Source organism: Capra hircus, chromosome 6, assembly GCF_001704415.2.
Source record: "Capra hircus breed San Clemente chromosome 6, ASM170441v1, whole genome shotgun sequence".
Classification (NCBI taxonomy): Eukaryota; Metazoa; Chordata; class Mammalia; order Artiodactyla; family Bovidae; genus Capra; species Capra hircus.
In genome coordinates, this window is record NC_030813.1 from 59,177,928 (window position 1) to 59,194,937 (window position 17,010).

Consider the following 17,010-nt stretch of genomic DNA (forward strand, 5'->3'; position numbering starts at 1 on the left):
TTATGAAGAATATTTTATTTATGTATTTGATATCTGTACAGATGTCTCTGTCCTCATCTTTATCTCTATTATTGAACTGCAAAATTCCTAAAGGATGAGATTTGTATCTGTTTAACTCAATTTGTATACTCTCGGCAGAGCACAAGCATCAAATGGACATATTTCAATAATGATAAACACAAGAGAAAATCAAATATAAGTCAACAAGAGACATAAGAAAAAAAGCAGATGAAAACACAAAATTCCTTATTTTAGGATTATGCTATACATTAACTTGTAAAATCTACTACTGTAAATTTATGTATGAGATTATATTGATTTTATTACTTAAAATGGGAGAAACTGCAGTAAGTCACAGGAATAAAATACCAAGTAAAAGTAACATAGTTTGGGCTTTTAGACTAAAAAACAATGATCAGTGAGGAAAAACAAGGAATGATACAGACTTTCATTTCACTACACTGATTTTTTTCTTCATGTTTTTTTAAAAAAAGATTACCGTTTAGTCTTATTTGAATTGATTGGAAATGGGCAGTGGACTCAAGAAACCATCGATACAGCCCATTAAAACAAAAGAAGCAAAAGAACAATAACCAAACCAGACCTGTAGGGTTACTTCCAACGTGGAAGCATAGGCGGAAAAAAAGCACAAAGGCCACATTCTGTCCATGGCACCCTCCTCAGTTCAGGGAGACAAGAAATGGCATGGAACACACCTCACCCAATTAATCCAGAAAACTTTAAATCTCCATGACACTATTGGAAAGGTTAACAGGTTTAGCCCAGTATTTAGCACAGCCATTTCATGGCAGAAAATACATGGGGTGGTGGTTTAATCACTAAGTTGTGTCTGACTCTGTTGCAATCCCATGGACTGTAGCCGGCCAAGCTCCTATGTCCATAGAACTTCTCATGCAAGAGTACTGGAGTGAGTAGTCACTTCCTACTCCAGCAGTGAAAATACATACTTAATGACAAGTAGATAAACCACTGATCAGAAAAACTGAGGAGTGTCACTCCCGTTACCATTCGATTTTGAAGTGCTGCCTAAAGATATTTTCTAAAGTAAAAAGTGTTTGAAGTTTAATTTTACAAAAATCGACACCATTAAAACCAACATGATTATTTGCTACTCATCCAATCACTGAGGTAACAATATTATAAAAATACGTAAAAAAATTCTAGTTTCATAATTATCAGATATGCTAATTCCCATATAGCTAGTATAAATTTGATTATTAAAAAAATAGTTTTGTTTCCTTAAAAGCACTTGGTTCATTTATCATTTACTATCAGATAGATATTTGCTATCTTGAAGTACCAAAAAAGTTCCAAATAAAAATGGCAATGTCTATACTCTGGGTTTCTTGTTGGGCATATCCTGAAGACTAAACTTTGGAATTTCACCAGAAGGAGCATATGGAATTCTCTTTGAAGACACCTTCTTGCCAATTGTTTCAATCTAGAGGAGAAAAGAAAATTGTTAACAATACCTAAATGTAACATTTTGCCATACAGTGTAATAAGGGCTAAAACCTAGAAGACTTTTTTTTCTTTTTAAAGGCAGAAGAAGTTTCTCAGGTTGTGTGGGTTGCTGTGAAAGACCTTTGGTTCCTTCCATATTTTTTGTTTCTACAGTCAGTCTACATTCCCCTTTTCATATTCATATCTAGACATGCTCACTCCTCTCGTTCTTAACACCAGACTCTCTCAAACAGAATAGGAGATTACATGCCACTGTGGCTTTAAAAGCAGATGTGAAAGCAATAAACAGCCCAGATTCCCATTCATTCACATTCTTCCAAACTCTATTCTAAAGTCTTGTTTCCCTTATTCTAAAAAACTTGCATAAGTTATAACAGCATAGTTTTTAGAAGTTCAGGCTTCAGAGTCTTAAAGGCTCCAGTTGGAATCCTGACTGATAATTGCTGATACCTAAACTCTCTAAGGTCTTTCTTCCTTGTTCGTAAATGGTGTTAACCACCTACATCGAAGGGCTGTGGTAAGGATTCAGTTAGATAAAGTGCTCAGGACAATGTCTGGCATATTAAGTCAACCTTCAATAAACCAATAGTAGTCAATTTTCATTTTGCATATTACATTTAAAACTTTTCCCCCTCTTTCCAAAATTATCAATATTATCTTTACAGATACTGTTTCTTTAATAATAGTTTATCTCCTCTCTACAGCAGAGAGAAATATACTAATTTTCAGAAATGTATTTTTAATTAAAAAGGACATTTTTAATTAAAAATTAATACTTAATGCTGACACATACCACAAAGGGCTTCTGCTTATTTATTTGGCCAGGTCTTAGTGGCAGCACGCAAGATCGATCTTCATTGCTACATACAGGATCTCTGACTGTGGCATGTGAACTCTTTGTTGAGGCATGTGGGATCTAGTTCCCTGATCAGGAATTGAAAAGAGGCCACCTGCATTGGGAGTGTGGAGTCTTAGTCACTGGACCACCAAGGAGGTCCCTCTGCTTTGTATTAATCAGTTGTCTTATTTAATGGCTTATAAATTCTCTTTATTTAGCAATTCCAGTCTAATAGTTTTTTTAACCCTTACTAGGAATAGTTAATTATAAGAGCTCGAACTCATTTTTTATATATATATGTCTCTGCATTTCTCCTCTAGATGAGTAAAACAGCAATGAGAGAAAATGTTTCTGTGCCTGCAAATAATGTTTAAAAAATAACACTGCTAAGTTAAGTCATGATTGGGAAAAACAGTCCCATTACTCACTAAGGAGGGGTTGGATAGAAGAGTCCCCAGGGTCTTTGATGGAATGTGTACTGACAAGGATGTCATCTGATTTGTGATGCAAGTTAATCTCTCATGGATGAGGAGTGGGCACTGAATTATAAGTAAGAAGGATCTTCAACAAGTCAGCGACAGGTTAAGAGAAATAGATCAGATATTCCGAACAGGGAACGAGGCCTTATCAGTACCTCTCCCAGACAGCTGGTGCTAAGCAGACGCACACAGCCAACTCGAAACACTGCCACACTCTGCTCTGCTCTGGGACTCTGCTGACAACAATCTCTTGGCAGATTTCTTTATCCTCCCAACCTCCCCCTCGGGGCCCAGACTCCACGTCTGCTGAGGAAATGGAAAGGGGCTCTTTCTTATTAATACCTTTGAGGCCCCTGGTAGAACTGAAGTGGGTGCAACACAAAATGTATTGTGCAGCTTTCTGTCTGCTCTCCAAACGTTCCATAACTGACTGACAAGCTTTGCATTAAAAGAGGGCCAGGCACCCCTGCAGCTCCCATACTTTTCATTTAGACCTCTCACAGCACCAGCATAGTGCTAAGCACTCAGAGACAGAGGATCCTAAACCATCATGGGACAACTATAGTACTAACACATTTCTATAGGAATAAATGACCTGGCCTCTGAGGGGGTCAGTGTGGCGCGCACAGTGTAACAGAGCAGCTTTGGAGGCTCTAGGAAAAAAAAAAAATAATGCCTATACTTTCTTACTTGATGTTTATACGAGGTAGGGTGAGGCACATCTTGGCCCTATAAACTTTGTAAGAGAGACCAAACTGAATGCCCTTTAGGTTATGAATTTGAGGAGGGAGTAGAGTATTTCACAAACACCACAGAGACTTCCCAGAGAACTGACTGACGTTTTCCCAGAGTTATGTTACTGCTAAATGAGAAAATATTAAAATCATAAAACTTACAGCCAGGTATTCCCCTGGCGGTCCAGTGGTTAAGGATTCACCTGCCAGTTCAGGGGACACCCCTTATCCGGGAAGGTCCCACATGCCGAGGAGCAGCTAAGCCTGTGAGCCACAACTACGGAGGCCATGTTCTGCAGTTACGGAAGCCCACGTGCTCCAGAGCCTGTGCTCTGCAGCAAGAGCAGCCACCAAAATGAGAAGCCCGCACATCACAACGAAGGCCCAGTGCAGCCAAAAAATAAATGAAAAAGATGAAAACGAAGAAACTCAAAGCCCATTTCAAAAGGCAAACGACCCAACAAGTGAAACAAAACCAATTCAGGATGATGCTTACCTGGAAGCCAATGGTTTGTAGTTCATTGTGGAGCCCATCCAGGACACGTCGTCCGTCAAAGATAAAGGCTGGTTTCAGCATTTTTTTATGAATGCGTTCATAATCCAGTTCCTATAAAGAAAGAACCAGAGAAATAATTAGAGCATATACAGGAACGCATACTCCACCCCAAATGCTATTAGAACACCTCTAAAATTTTCCTTAATCTCATTTCTGTCACTTCACCTTAAACATGTCCCACTCAGTGCAAATCACAACAGCATGGGCACCATCACAGGCTTCATAGGGATCTTTGGAAATGGTCACGAGCCGGGCCACTGTAACAACCCAACAAAAAACTGCAGTAAGAGAGGAGTGATTTGAAATTATGCATTTTAACACTAGGATTGCAGGAGGAATTGAGAGTCTGACAGAAGTGGAATGGTCTGGTTGAAATATGAGTGGGGGTAACAGTGAGGGGCCTGGAGTAGTCCCCAGTCTTGTCCCAGAAGCATCTCCTTATAATTTCTGGGGCTTTTTAAAAGAATATCTTGGAAACATTGTTAGAGTAATCTACTTCATTACTTGATTACTAATTAGTAATTACATTACTAATCCACTGGATTATTTCAAATCAAAGTTGATGAAGCAATGACTCAGAGTTTAATTTTAGAGAATATAGGTTGAAAAGAGGGGCCTAGCAATGATAACAATGACAAAAACTGAACAACCAAAGGTTTCCAGAGAATAAATAAGTTTGGGAGCCCAAACTCAAAATGACATGTGGGAGACAAAGCCTGACTCACCTTGGTCATCCTTCGAAACTCCTGGATGAGAAAGATCTACAACTATTTGCTCCCTTGGTACTTTTGGATCATATATATGGAGGTGTGCGCCTTCATCCATCAAATATTTGCTAATATATATACTAGATGACTCTCTGAAGGAAAAAAACAAAACCCAGCTTTGCTATGCTTCTGAATGGCATATATTTTAATACCTATGGATTTAATATACAGGTGAGATTCTATTTCTTGTGAGGATATGAACGTCCATTTTTTTACTCTTTATACTATACACATACATGTATTTCACATATACAGCTACCATCAAAAAATCAGGATGAGGATTTAAGATTCTCAAAAAGGAAAGAATTAATACCTTGTATCACCGGTGTCCTTTTTGAAAGCAAACCCCAAAATAGCTATCTTCTTATCTGTCACTGTATTAAACAGACTGTCTATGATCCGAGAAGCAAACCTCCTTCTCTGGTAGTCATTCATGTCTATAACCTGAAAGGATGTACACAATTATGCAAGGATCAGTTAAAAGTGGTACAGCCTGTGTATACACTGCGTATACCTTTATGGTTAGTACTCTTGTATAAATACAAACCTTAAGAATTAACAGGAGGCAAAAGTTTCCAACCTCTTTAGTATCCACAGATTAGAAAAAAACAAAGAATTTACCCACTCCCTTCCTTTCCCACTCCTCCCCACCCTGAAAAGTTTATAAGTTTCATTTGGTTTTAACTTTACATGCATCAGACTGGGATGAATGTTAAGGTGAGGAGCACAGGTAAATTCCAACCCCATTTGAGGTCTGCCATGAGGCCAGCCTAAAAAGGCACATAGAAAATAGTGTTCTCCTTAGCCAACTTCTCCAAACCCTAAGGAAGCAACTAAACTCCAAAGTACTCGCTCATATGCTTAACCAGACCCCTCTTCAAAACTGAGTGTGAGTAGAAAGAAGATAGAGAACAGTCAAACCACGTACAGAGCTACAGTTGCCTCCAGATGAACCATAACACCATGAACATTTGGAGAAATTTTTAACTGAATGTTACAAGTAAAAGTCTCTGATCATCTAATCTGTTACTCTCCTAAGAATTTATAAACAAACATCATATTTGTGACCAGTAAAGTCTCTGATCATCTAATCTGTTACTTTCCTAAGAATTTATAAACAAACATCATATTTGTGACCAGAGGAATTTAAGGAAAGACTTTTTTTTTAAGGCTCTAAGCTTCCAGAAGCCATCTCAGAGTCTGAAAGCTTGGGAAATGAGCTCAAAGCTTTAGAAAAATCAAGCCTTTATTTTTTTGCCAATAGCTGCAAGGCATTGTGGGATCTTAGTTCCCCAACCAGGGATCAAATCTGTGTTCCCTGCAGTGGAACTGTGGAATCTTAACCACTGGACTGCCATGGAACCTGGAAAATGAAGCCTTTATCTGCATTTTCCCCACAATGGACAGTAACATAAAGCCGTTACACTAGAGTGAGTGAAAGGAACTTAGAAGTGTTTATTTCCCTAAAAATGCTCATTTCCTTACTTTCCTACTCACTGCTGAAATCTGAAAAATTATAAGCCTTGGGAAAAAATATTTGGAAAAGATACATACACTGACTGGTATCTTGAGCAAATTACTTAACACTGTTAAGCCTCAGCTTCCCCATCTATAAATGCTGCTGCTGCTGCTAAGTCGCTTCAGTCGTGTCCGACTCTGTGAGACCCCATAGACGGCAGCCCACCAGGCTCCTCCGTCCCTGGGATTCTCCAGGCAAGAGCACTGGAGTGGGTTGCCATTTCCTTCTGGGATAATATTAATGATGAGAACTAAGATACTACATACAAAGTACTTTAAAGAGTGCCTGGCACAGAGTAAGCACTCAATAAATGTTAACTCTATTTCCAGTTTGAGTAGGGTCTCCAATTTTAGCTCTGTGAATCTCAAAGGGACAAAACAAATATCAACACATGCAAACCATTTGCAAGCATAACAACAGAGGTTCTTCTTTTACTTCTCTCTTATGCCTTTCAAGATGAAGAACTACAATTAAAAGCTCTTGCTTTATACAGGGAGCAAATTTTGTTATTAAAAGTAAAAGGAATACTTGTTTATCATAAACTTTCATCATAGCTGATTACCAAAACAGACAAATTATAAACACAGAAGCTCAATAAATAAACCTAAAATGAACAAATTGAATATAATAATAATTGAGTTCCTAGAAAAAATTAATACTCTCAAAAACATTTGACAGAAAAAGATGACATGTTTTAATCGGAAGTTAATCATAACCTGTTGACTATAAATACCTGCTGCCAATAACGAGCTACTTCAGGCAAATTTAGAGCCTCACAGAGATAAACCAAATTCAGAACATCCTTTTGAAAGCAACTCCCACCAAAACCTGAAGAAAGAAAAAAAAAAATGACAATATTTTCATTTGGAACCACACAACTAAATCATGTTACAAATTTCTGTGTCATACTAATCAGAAGGCCTATGCTAGGATTTTTAATAATAAAATTTGAATGGGGGAAAATTAATGAGTTTATAAATTATGTGAAATTTGCAAGAAACTAATCAACTATAAATAATTTCCTAATAGTTATAAATAATTTTAAATAATTACAAATAATTTAAAATAATTTTCTAACTTAAGTTTTATTGTGGCTACATTTCTATTTTTTCCATCATTAGCTGGTATAACTGCTCCACATCTCTCACTCTAACACAGAGCTGGCAAACTTTAACATTCCCAGTGAAAAATATTTTAGACTTTGTAGGTCATGTAGTCTCTGGCACAACTATTCAATTCTGCCTTTGTTGCTCAAAAGCAGTCATAGACAATATGTAATCAAATGGGCATAGCTATTTTCCAATAAAACTTAATTAAAAAAAAAAAGCTGTGGGCCAGATTTGGCCTGAGGACTATAGTTCGCCCACCGCTGTTTGAGAGCAATGCAGTATACAGTGAGGGTTGGCATGAGCTTTGAAGTCAGACACACCTAGCCACTCACTAGTTGTATGACTGAACAACTTATGAAAATTCCCCCAATCCTTAATCAGCAACACTTTTATATAACAGGTTATAAATTAAGATATATAAAACACCTGTTTCAGAACTTGTTGCATAATATGCCTTCAGGAAACAGTAGCTATTTTTATTAAATGGTCACTAGAAGTAAATATCAGAAAGACAGAAAAGGCCAGGAAATCAGTACTGAAAAATGGCATAAAGCCCCAGAAACATAGGAAGTGCTGCCTGTGGCCCAATCTGTAAAAGACTCTTTTTACCTTTACATCAACTTTATTAATTTAAATCCAAAAATATACACAATTCTCATTAAACTCAGTAGTTATATCCTATAAATTCACCACAAAGACTGAATTAGCAAATACTGAAGTGCTGCTTGTAGGTAAAATACAGCATTAGGCTCCTGGGAGCTTCTGGTAATGTTTTTTGTCAACTGATCAACATAATCTTGTTTTATGTGTGCTTATATTTAGAGACACCTTATTTAAAAATATTGTTGACCTTCATTAACAATGAACTCAAAGCCAATAGCACTGAAGTGAAGCTTATCAAACCACATGTATTTTCTCTGTAAGGCACATCATAATTTGCTGACACTTTAGAACACCAGAAAAAATTTCAGCAATATTCTTGAGAGCCATTTTAAACAGTGAAATCACAGAGGGGAAAAAGCACCAAAATGCAAAAAATATGGTACTAAAAAGACCACAAAAACAGCAGACATTTGCAGTATGTGGGCTAAAACAAGAAGGTAAGAGTACTGCCTTATTCAACTTCAACTGGGAATGTATGTGTTGGGTGACTCAAATTTTATGCTGCTCTGTTCATATCTGCAAATGACCAGATGAGGACTGATGTTGGGTTACAAATACATTTTAGCAAGTAGGCTAAATAATTCACAAATATGGAATCCACAAGTAATGAAGATATTTCACTAGGGTCACATTTGCCACCTCATGTGAAGAGTTGACTCATTGGAAAAGACTCTGATGCTGGGAGGGATTGAGGGCAGGAGGAGAAGGGGACGACCCAGGATGAGATGCCTGGATGGCATCACGGACTCGATGGACGTGAGTCTGAGTGAACTCCGGGAGTTGGTGATGGACAAGGAGGCCTGGTGTGCTGCGATTCATGGGATCACAGAGAGTCAGACACGACTGAGCGACTGAACTGAACTGACTGATCAGTAGGAAAAGCAAATGATAAGGAATTTTTTCCTATTGCTTCAGTAAGGTGTTACATGATTTCTGATGTGATCTCCTAAACTTATTCTACCTAAATGTTCTAATAAAACATTAATATATTTCTTCTGAAACACTGAACCATGTTTATATACTAATCAGTCACTAATTATTAAACAATATGTAACTATTGTCTCACTTAGAAAGTCCCTGATAAGCTGAAGGCTACATGTATAATGAAATCATCATTTTAAGGGTGTCAAGCAAAGGCTTCCTTAAAGTTAGAGGTCTAACTTTTTCTAGATGCATAGAAAACTTTCAGCTCACCAACACTGGCTTTCAGAAATTTACTTCCAATCCTCTGGTCCATTCCGATGGCTGTGGCCACCTCTTCTACATCAGCTCCTGTTGCTTCACAGAGGGCACTTATAGAGTTAATGCTGCTGATTCTCTGGGCCAGAAAAGCATTTGCTGTCTTTAAACAAAAAAAAGGAAGAATACAATGAACTAAGATAAACATTTTATATAATCTGCATTATATTTCATCAAGTTGATGCAAATTACTGAAGGAGATATGAAAGTTTCTGATGGGTTCAATCTAAAGAGGCAATGGGTGGGTTGGTTCAGAAAAATGTTTTAAATTAGAGAAGAAAGATGATTCAGTTCAGTTCAGTTCAGGTCAGTCGCTCAGTCGTGTCCAGCTCTTTGCGACCCCATGAATCACAGCACGTCAGGCCTCAAAAGGGACTTCTCTGGTAGTCTAGCGGCTAAGACTCTTTGCTCCCAATGCAGGGGGCCTGGGTTCAATCCCTGGTCAGGGAACTAGATCCCACATGACACAGCTAAGATCCCATATGCTGCAACTGAGACCCAGTTCGGCCAAATAAATAAATATTTTAAAAAATAAATAAATAAAGGTGAAGATTTAAAAAAGAGAAAATAAAAAGAAGGAAATGAGTGATTTTTAAAATTAGTATTTTAGTACACTCTATTTTCTTTTACATATTCTAAAATATTTCTAACCCAAATACTTGATCCCTTTATGAAATTATTTCATAATACACAAGAATATTATCTTCATAAGCATATCTTTTATTAAAAAAGTACCTAGGTAGCTTATCAGCATTAAGAAAAATAAGTCCTTGGCTTAAACTTAATAGAGAGTTGAGTGCTACATACTAACCAGTTTGGAAAGTTCTGAAGACCAAGTATTAGTGGTGAGGATCTTTTCTCTGGGAACCCAGTGCTCATACACAGCACATAGTGCTTGTACAGCTCTCTGGCCTTCTGGGGTTTCATCCCCTCCAATCAGTACTCTGTCTGGGTTCTTCAGGTCCTTAATGGCTGTTCCTTCTGCCAAGAACTCAGGGTTGGACAGCACCTAAAATCCCAAAGCAAAGGAAAGTTTTAAGCTAGAATTCATTATGGACAACTCAAAGCACTGATATTTACATAAGAAGGCCAGATTCTAATGCTTCCTTTTTCATACCTGTAAATTCAAGTTGGGTTTTGTGTTTGCATCAAATATTCGACGAATACTTTCTGCTGCCCGCACTGGGACTGTGCTTTTCTCAGTCACAATTTTGTACCCGTGTGAGTTTTGCACAATGCGTCTAGCACAAGCTTCAATATACTTCAGATCTGCTGCACGGCCTTTTCCCATTCCATAGGTTTTGGTTGGTGTGTTCACCTGATGAAAGTATACGGAATTAAGAACAAAGTATCTGTGAAATGTTCACTTATATCAAGATACACCCTGGACCAACAACTGACTAGTCAAGTGGGAAGTTAACAGCATCAGTAGGCTTGGTTTCACCCTCTATTAATTCCATGGAAATAATACATTTTATAAATATAATACCTTAGGGAACAGCTTGAAGTACCTGGAGAACTCACTCATTACATTTCTACATTTCTATTGAGAAGCTACTATATATGTGTCAGAGTCAGGATAGCAGGATAGGCAGGGTCTAAGCTAAGACTAGGCTTCCCACATAGCTCATCTGGGCTTCCCTCATAGCTCAGTTGGTAAAGAATCTACCTGCAATGCAGGAGACCCCAGTTTGATTCCTGGGTCAGGAAGATCCACTACAGAAGGGATAGGCTACCCACCCCAGTATTCTTGGGCTTCTCTTGTGGCTCAGCTGGTAAAGAATCCTCTTGCAATATGAGAGACCTGGGTTCAATCCTTGGGTTGGGAAGATCCCCTGGAGAAGGGAAAGGATACCCACTCCAGTATTCTAGCCTGGAGAATTCCATGAACTGTATAGTCCATGGGGTCACAAAGAGTCGGACACAACTGAGTGACTTTCACTTTCACTTCACTAAGCTAAGACTGGAGATATAAAGATGAAGGAGACTCCAAAAGGAGTTCATGGACTGAAATGAAATGTAAGTTCTCTCTTACTTCTTCTCCTGATTATATGTATACATATTATCCTAGTCTTTAAAACTAAACTTAAAACTCCTTGTACTCTCCTTTTTTTATAGACCTATATCAATAAGTTTTTATAAATGTCTGCAGTGTCATTCACAAATGCTTTCTTGGCTATTTAGAACTAGAAATTATCTAGCACCTCCAGGATACAGAACACTATGCAGACAAAGACTATCATATAGAAAGAAAAAGAAACCATGAGTTCAGAGTCCAGGCATTTAGTTTTGGTGTAGCTGTATCATGTAACCGTGGGGAAGTATGGCTGCCTTTGTCTCAATGACCTCACTGGAAAATGAGAATAACACATGCTCTAAAATCTAACTCATGAGTTTCATAACATTCACATAAAAGTGAAAATACTCTGAGAAGTCCAAACTTCTATATAGGAATAATTTTTGAACCAGTATGTAGCACCAATTTTCTTCTCTTGACAAGCTTATGACTTAATGGGAGACCAAATAAAAGCATGAAACCAAAATAAATCAAAACATGAAGATTTAGATGAGGTGTGAGAAGCATGAGGAAATTTTGTTTATATGCATGGAACAACTTAGGAAAAGACTTAGGTATGGAAGTCAAGGTGCGGTGGCGCACAGAAGGGCGAAGACGACTGATAAGACAATGTGAGCCATGCTGGAGATGTGGGATGATCAGATGGTTTCCCCAGGCAAAGGAGCTCTAAAGATAACCATTGAAAACTGATTCCATAGCATAAAACTATTCCTACCTGGAATTCGCCTAAAAATAATTTGGGTAATCTAGGATGGGAGAGAAGTATAAAAGAAGATTGGGGACTTCCCTGGTGGTCCAGTGGTCAAGACTCCATTCTTCCACTGCAGGGGGTGTGGGTTTGATCCTTGGTTGGGGGAACTAAGATCCCACATACCCCGAGGAGCAGCCAAAAAAATTATAAAGACAAAAAACACGAATGACCATGATGACTGTTGACAATGGAGAATGGTTACGTAGGGGTTCATTATATCGTTGGTTCCATCTTTTGCATAAGTTTGCTATTTTGCATAATGAAAAGTATACAACAAGCACAATTTGAAAAAAAAACTGATGCAGAGAAAAATGGAAGCTAGGTAGGAGTCATACCACAAAAATAACTCTAACAGGCACACAAAGCAATAGCTTGGAAAGATTCAAGGGAGTCAAGGGAACTCAGGCAGTGTATAATCAGCTGTCTTTGCCAGAACACACTAAGGTAAACTCTATTGCCTTAAGAATAGATTCTTTAAAAAAAATATTTCTTTTTCTTACAGAAAAGTCCCCTATTCCCATTCTAGGTTGTGGTTATCCAAATGTTGGGACTAAGGTAACTTCTTGATTTTCTCCAAGCATCTAGATACTCCCAAATAATTTCTCCTTTTCTATGCCTCTACCCTAACCTTCTACAAGCTTGAGCAGACAAAGGATAGGTGAGTCACAAAACTGGCACCAGTTCCTCTGAAGTAATTTTTAAAAAGACTGAATTCATAGCGCAGTTTCACCAAGGGTTTCATTACTACTTTCTCCTGGAGTTCATATTTCTTCACAGTACTGCTTTTGCCTTGATACACATAATCAATTCAACATCATCTCTACACTATGGACACCCCTGGTGTTTTCTTTATCTCATGGAACCCTGTCCAAGCTCACACCACTGGCTTTCCCCTTACTCCATAAGGCTATAAAGGTCTTAAGTCATATAACACGCTAGCTCAGCTACCACCTGGTGATAACTATACCATCACACACAGAATATTTGAGCCACCAAAACAGCAAGAAAAAAAGCTACCTTGGTTCACATATTGGATTACCAGAGTGTATTCCCAAGCACTGATTCTACTTTTTTTTTAATTACAAAGGTACAACAGTTAAGTTCTATTATGAACTGAAGTTATTTATGGACTAGCCTAACAACCTAATCAAGATATGCCAAGTTCTAAATAATTAATTTAAAATGACTTTTGGAATATAAATTCATCTAGATAGGAGATGGTTGTACAGTTGCAGCAAACTTTACCTGATTCTTTTTACCGTACCTACACTAAGCAGGGGAACCAAGAAACAACGAAATACATATACTATCACCCTATGTGCTCATGTGTGCTCACAAGTTATCAACACTTCCTAATTCTAGATCTCAGACTAGAACTTTCTCTGAACTTATTTATTCAATGATCTGAAATGATCAGATGATCATAGAGTTTGGTGAATTGTTGGATAAAATTAGTAAGCATCAAAATTCAACTGGACAGCTTTATACTAAGTAATGCTATGGCCTAATGCCACTGGATTTATTATTAAACTACAATGAAACTTCTATACAGACAAGAATACATTAACTCACACAGCAAAGGAAAATACTTACAGAAATAAACACAAGATCAGCTTCCTTAATGGCATCATCAATATTGGTAGAAAAAAATAAATTTTTTCCTCGACAGGACTCTACCACTTCTTTTAGTCCTGGCTAAAAAGAGAAAAGAAACGAAGTTGCACATAAATTTTACCAGCCAGATGAGATAACCCAATAGTATAGAATTGCATTCATTCAGGGAAAGGTCATGTTGTAATTTAAAGGTCTAGATTTGCTCTCAAATAACACCTCTGTAGAAAACTCAAAGATCAAACTGGTACCAAAGGCCATCTAATGCACATTATGTAACATAAAAAAAAAAAAAAAAGCAAAACTGAACTTGAACAGTTAAAGCAGCAGATCAACTTAATGCATTTCATTGTTGACCATGTTCCAGACTATTTCATAAGAGTTAACAGTTAACACCAAGTATCACATAATGATCAGGAAAGTCAAAGTCTTTTGTGATTTCAAGCAAACATTTGATTTTGCATCGTCATTATGAATGCAGGTTTACTCCCATGAATCCAGGTCGTAGAACACAGACCATTCAGACTAGTTGTGAAATAGTTGATAAATATTTACACATGCGTAAATTTATAACTTTTCTAAGTCCTATTATAAGAAATATGTCTATCAAAAAAATTGTTACTTTCCCATATAATTTTTTAAGTTGATATGTTATATTTTCATTTTTATTCAGTTCAAGAAATGTCTCTTTTTTTGTCCGAATGGCCTGCAGAATCTTAGTTTCCTGACCAGGATCAAACCTTTGCCCCCTGCAGTGGAAGTGTGGAGTCTTAACCCTTGGATAGCCAGGGAAGTCCCTGGTGTCACCAGTTATAGCAACTGTTTCCTTATTTTGACTAGGTTCTAGAAAATTAGAGTAAAGGGTTATCTCTGTAAAGGTAAATCTCTGTAAAATAGCAAAGATTTAATTCAATCCTATATATAATCTTCCGGTATTTAAATTAAAGTAACCTAAAATCAGAGCAATGCAGAATTTACAATAAGTCTTAATAAGACTTCAACATGAACAGCTACATTATTCCATTAAAATCAATGGGATGTTTGTAGATATCCAAAACAAATGCAGAAGCAGTTTATAATATAGGTTCTACCTCTTATTAGGTTCATTATGTAATTATCATAATTAGTATTTCGAGTTTATATGGTACTATTTAATGGAAGAACTCAGATCCTTTCACAGGTTAAAATTAGCTTTTGTTTTATTCAGAAAAAGCAAAGCAAATTATCCAGTTTGGTTTTTTTAGAAGTAGTTATTAAATGGCTTTTTTAAGTGAACAAAATTAACATTAAAGTAATAACTATTTAATAAATATGGTAACACAAAAAGTTTTCATTGTTAAATATTAACAGAATCTACTATTCTGTTCTCTGAGTAAAAACATGAATACCTTATTACCAAGTTTCATCTGATGGTCATTACTATTTCCTTCTTAGACAGTAAAAATGCCTAATTTTATTAATATAGTTTGACCCATAAAATATAAACTTATAACATTAACCACTGGACCACCAGGGAAAAAAATCACAATGAGCACAACTTTGTGGACCCTACATACACTTAGCTGAGTTTTTCAAGGTAGCTTGGTAATATATTTACTTGTCCTCTCATTCTGAGGTTACTGCTCCAACCTACACTACAGGTTCTTCAGAGGATTGTACCTCCCATGTTCCGACAACTGAGACTGACCAACGTTCCAGTCATTTTTATTTCCCGTTCCCACCAACAAACCAGTACCTTTATCCATCCTCATTTGCATGGCTGTGTGCTCAGTCCTGTCTGACCCCACTGACTGCAGTCTGCCAGGCTCCTCTGCCCATGGGATTTTGCTGGCAAGCATATTGGAGCGGGTTGCCATTTCCTCTTCCAGGACATCTTCCCAACCCAGAGATCAAACCCTAGTCTCTTGAACTGGCAGGTGGATTCTTTACCACTGAAACACCTGAGAAGCCCCATCCTTGTTTACTTCCTTCCAATTTCTGAGAAGGCGACTTTCAAGGCCAGTTCCTTTTCTTGTGCTTTTGACCTCATCATCTTTGCTATTTTTCTAGACTTTAATTCCATCAGTTAGCTTCTTTCTTCTTATAATTTTGACCTTTCCTTCTCTATGTGATTTGTCTACCTTAGTTTATTAACATGCTTGATTCTTTATCAACCATAGGAAAAAAATATAAATTAAAAAAAAAATCGTTTTTACCCCATGTCCCTCTCCAGTGACCACCACCTTTATTTCCTTACTAAACTTTTTAAGAGTCATTCCTTTTCTACACTCTTACTTCTCCAATCTCCTACCACTTGTAATTGTTCTTGTAAAACCTGCAATGGCCTCCATAATACTGAATTGCAAGAATACGTCTCATCTCTTACTCCTGCTGTATCTGTCATAATTGACAGCTTATTCACTCTGCAAATACTTGTCAAGTAGTGACTGAGTACTGGCCCCTGTGTTAGTCACTCATAATCAAGACATATTCTTTATGGAGTTTGCACCACTAAAACTCTTCTGGGTTTTAGTTCACCTTCTCTAAACTATTCTTCATAGCTTCCCTAAGGCATTTCTTCCTCCACCCACCATGAAACATTGGTATTTTCCAGGGTTCTGCCCTTGACTCATGCTCTGTTCTCACTATAGGTCCTTCCTGAGAGGGCTAACCTACTCTGATTTTATTGCTGCCTGCATAATATTTTTTTTTAATACCTGGATAATCTTAACTTTACTTCTTCAGACTTGAATTCTTTTTCTTCTTTTTGGCCATGCCTTGTGGCATGTGGAATCTTAGTTCTCCAACCAAGGACTGAACCCAGGCCTCGGCTGTGAAGGTGCCAAGACTTAAATCACTGGACCACCAGGGAATTCCCCAGCCCTGAATTCCTGAATATCATTCTAGATTCGTACCTCTCCTTCATCCTTTTATATAATCAACAGTCAAGTCTGATCATTTTTCTTTCTAAATATTTCCCTTGGGAATTCCCTAGGTGGTCTAGGGGTTAGGAGTCTAAGCTCTCAGTGCTGAGGGCCTGGATTCAATCCCTGGTTGGATCACATGAGCCTCAGCAGTCAGTCAGTTCAGTCGCTCAGTCGTACCCGACTCTTTGCGACCCCCTGGACTGCAGTATGCCAGGCCTCCCTGTCCATCACCAACTCCCGGAGTTCACTCAGACTCATGTCCATTGTGTCAGTGAT

The 17,010-nt window shown here is 37.6% G+C and overlaps 1 protein-coding gene across 2 annotated transcripts in view; it reads right to left on the bottom strand.

Moving 5' to 3' along the window:
• Positions 1-17,010, bottom strand: part of UGDH (UDP-glucose 6-dehydrogenase) — a 32,040-nt gene continuing 15,030 nt past the window's right edge. For both annotated transcript variants that reach the window (XM_013964591.2, XM_018049379.1), the window contains exons 3-12: positions 13,811-13,912; positions 10,507-10,707; positions 10,201-10,398; positions 9,345-9,492; positions 7,112-7,206; positions 5,173-5,303; positions 4,818-4,951; positions 4,258-4,349; positions 4,033-4,143; positions 1-1,462 (exon numbers count right to left, since the gene is read on the bottom strand). In XM_013964591.2, coding sequence (XP_013820045.1) covers positions 1,352-1,462; positions 4,033-4,143; positions 4,258-4,349; positions 4,818-4,951; positions 5,173-5,303; positions 7,112-7,206; positions 9,345-9,492; positions 10,201-10,398; positions 10,507-10,707; positions 13,811-13,912 — 1,323 coding nt within the window. In that variant the 3' untranslated portion in view covers positions 1-1,351. The remainder of the gene's footprint in view (positions 1,463-4,032; positions 4,144-4,257; positions 4,350-4,817; positions 4,952-5,172; positions 5,304-7,111; positions 7,207-9,344; positions 9,493-10,200; positions 10,399-10,506; positions 10,708-13,810; positions 13,913-17,010) is intronic.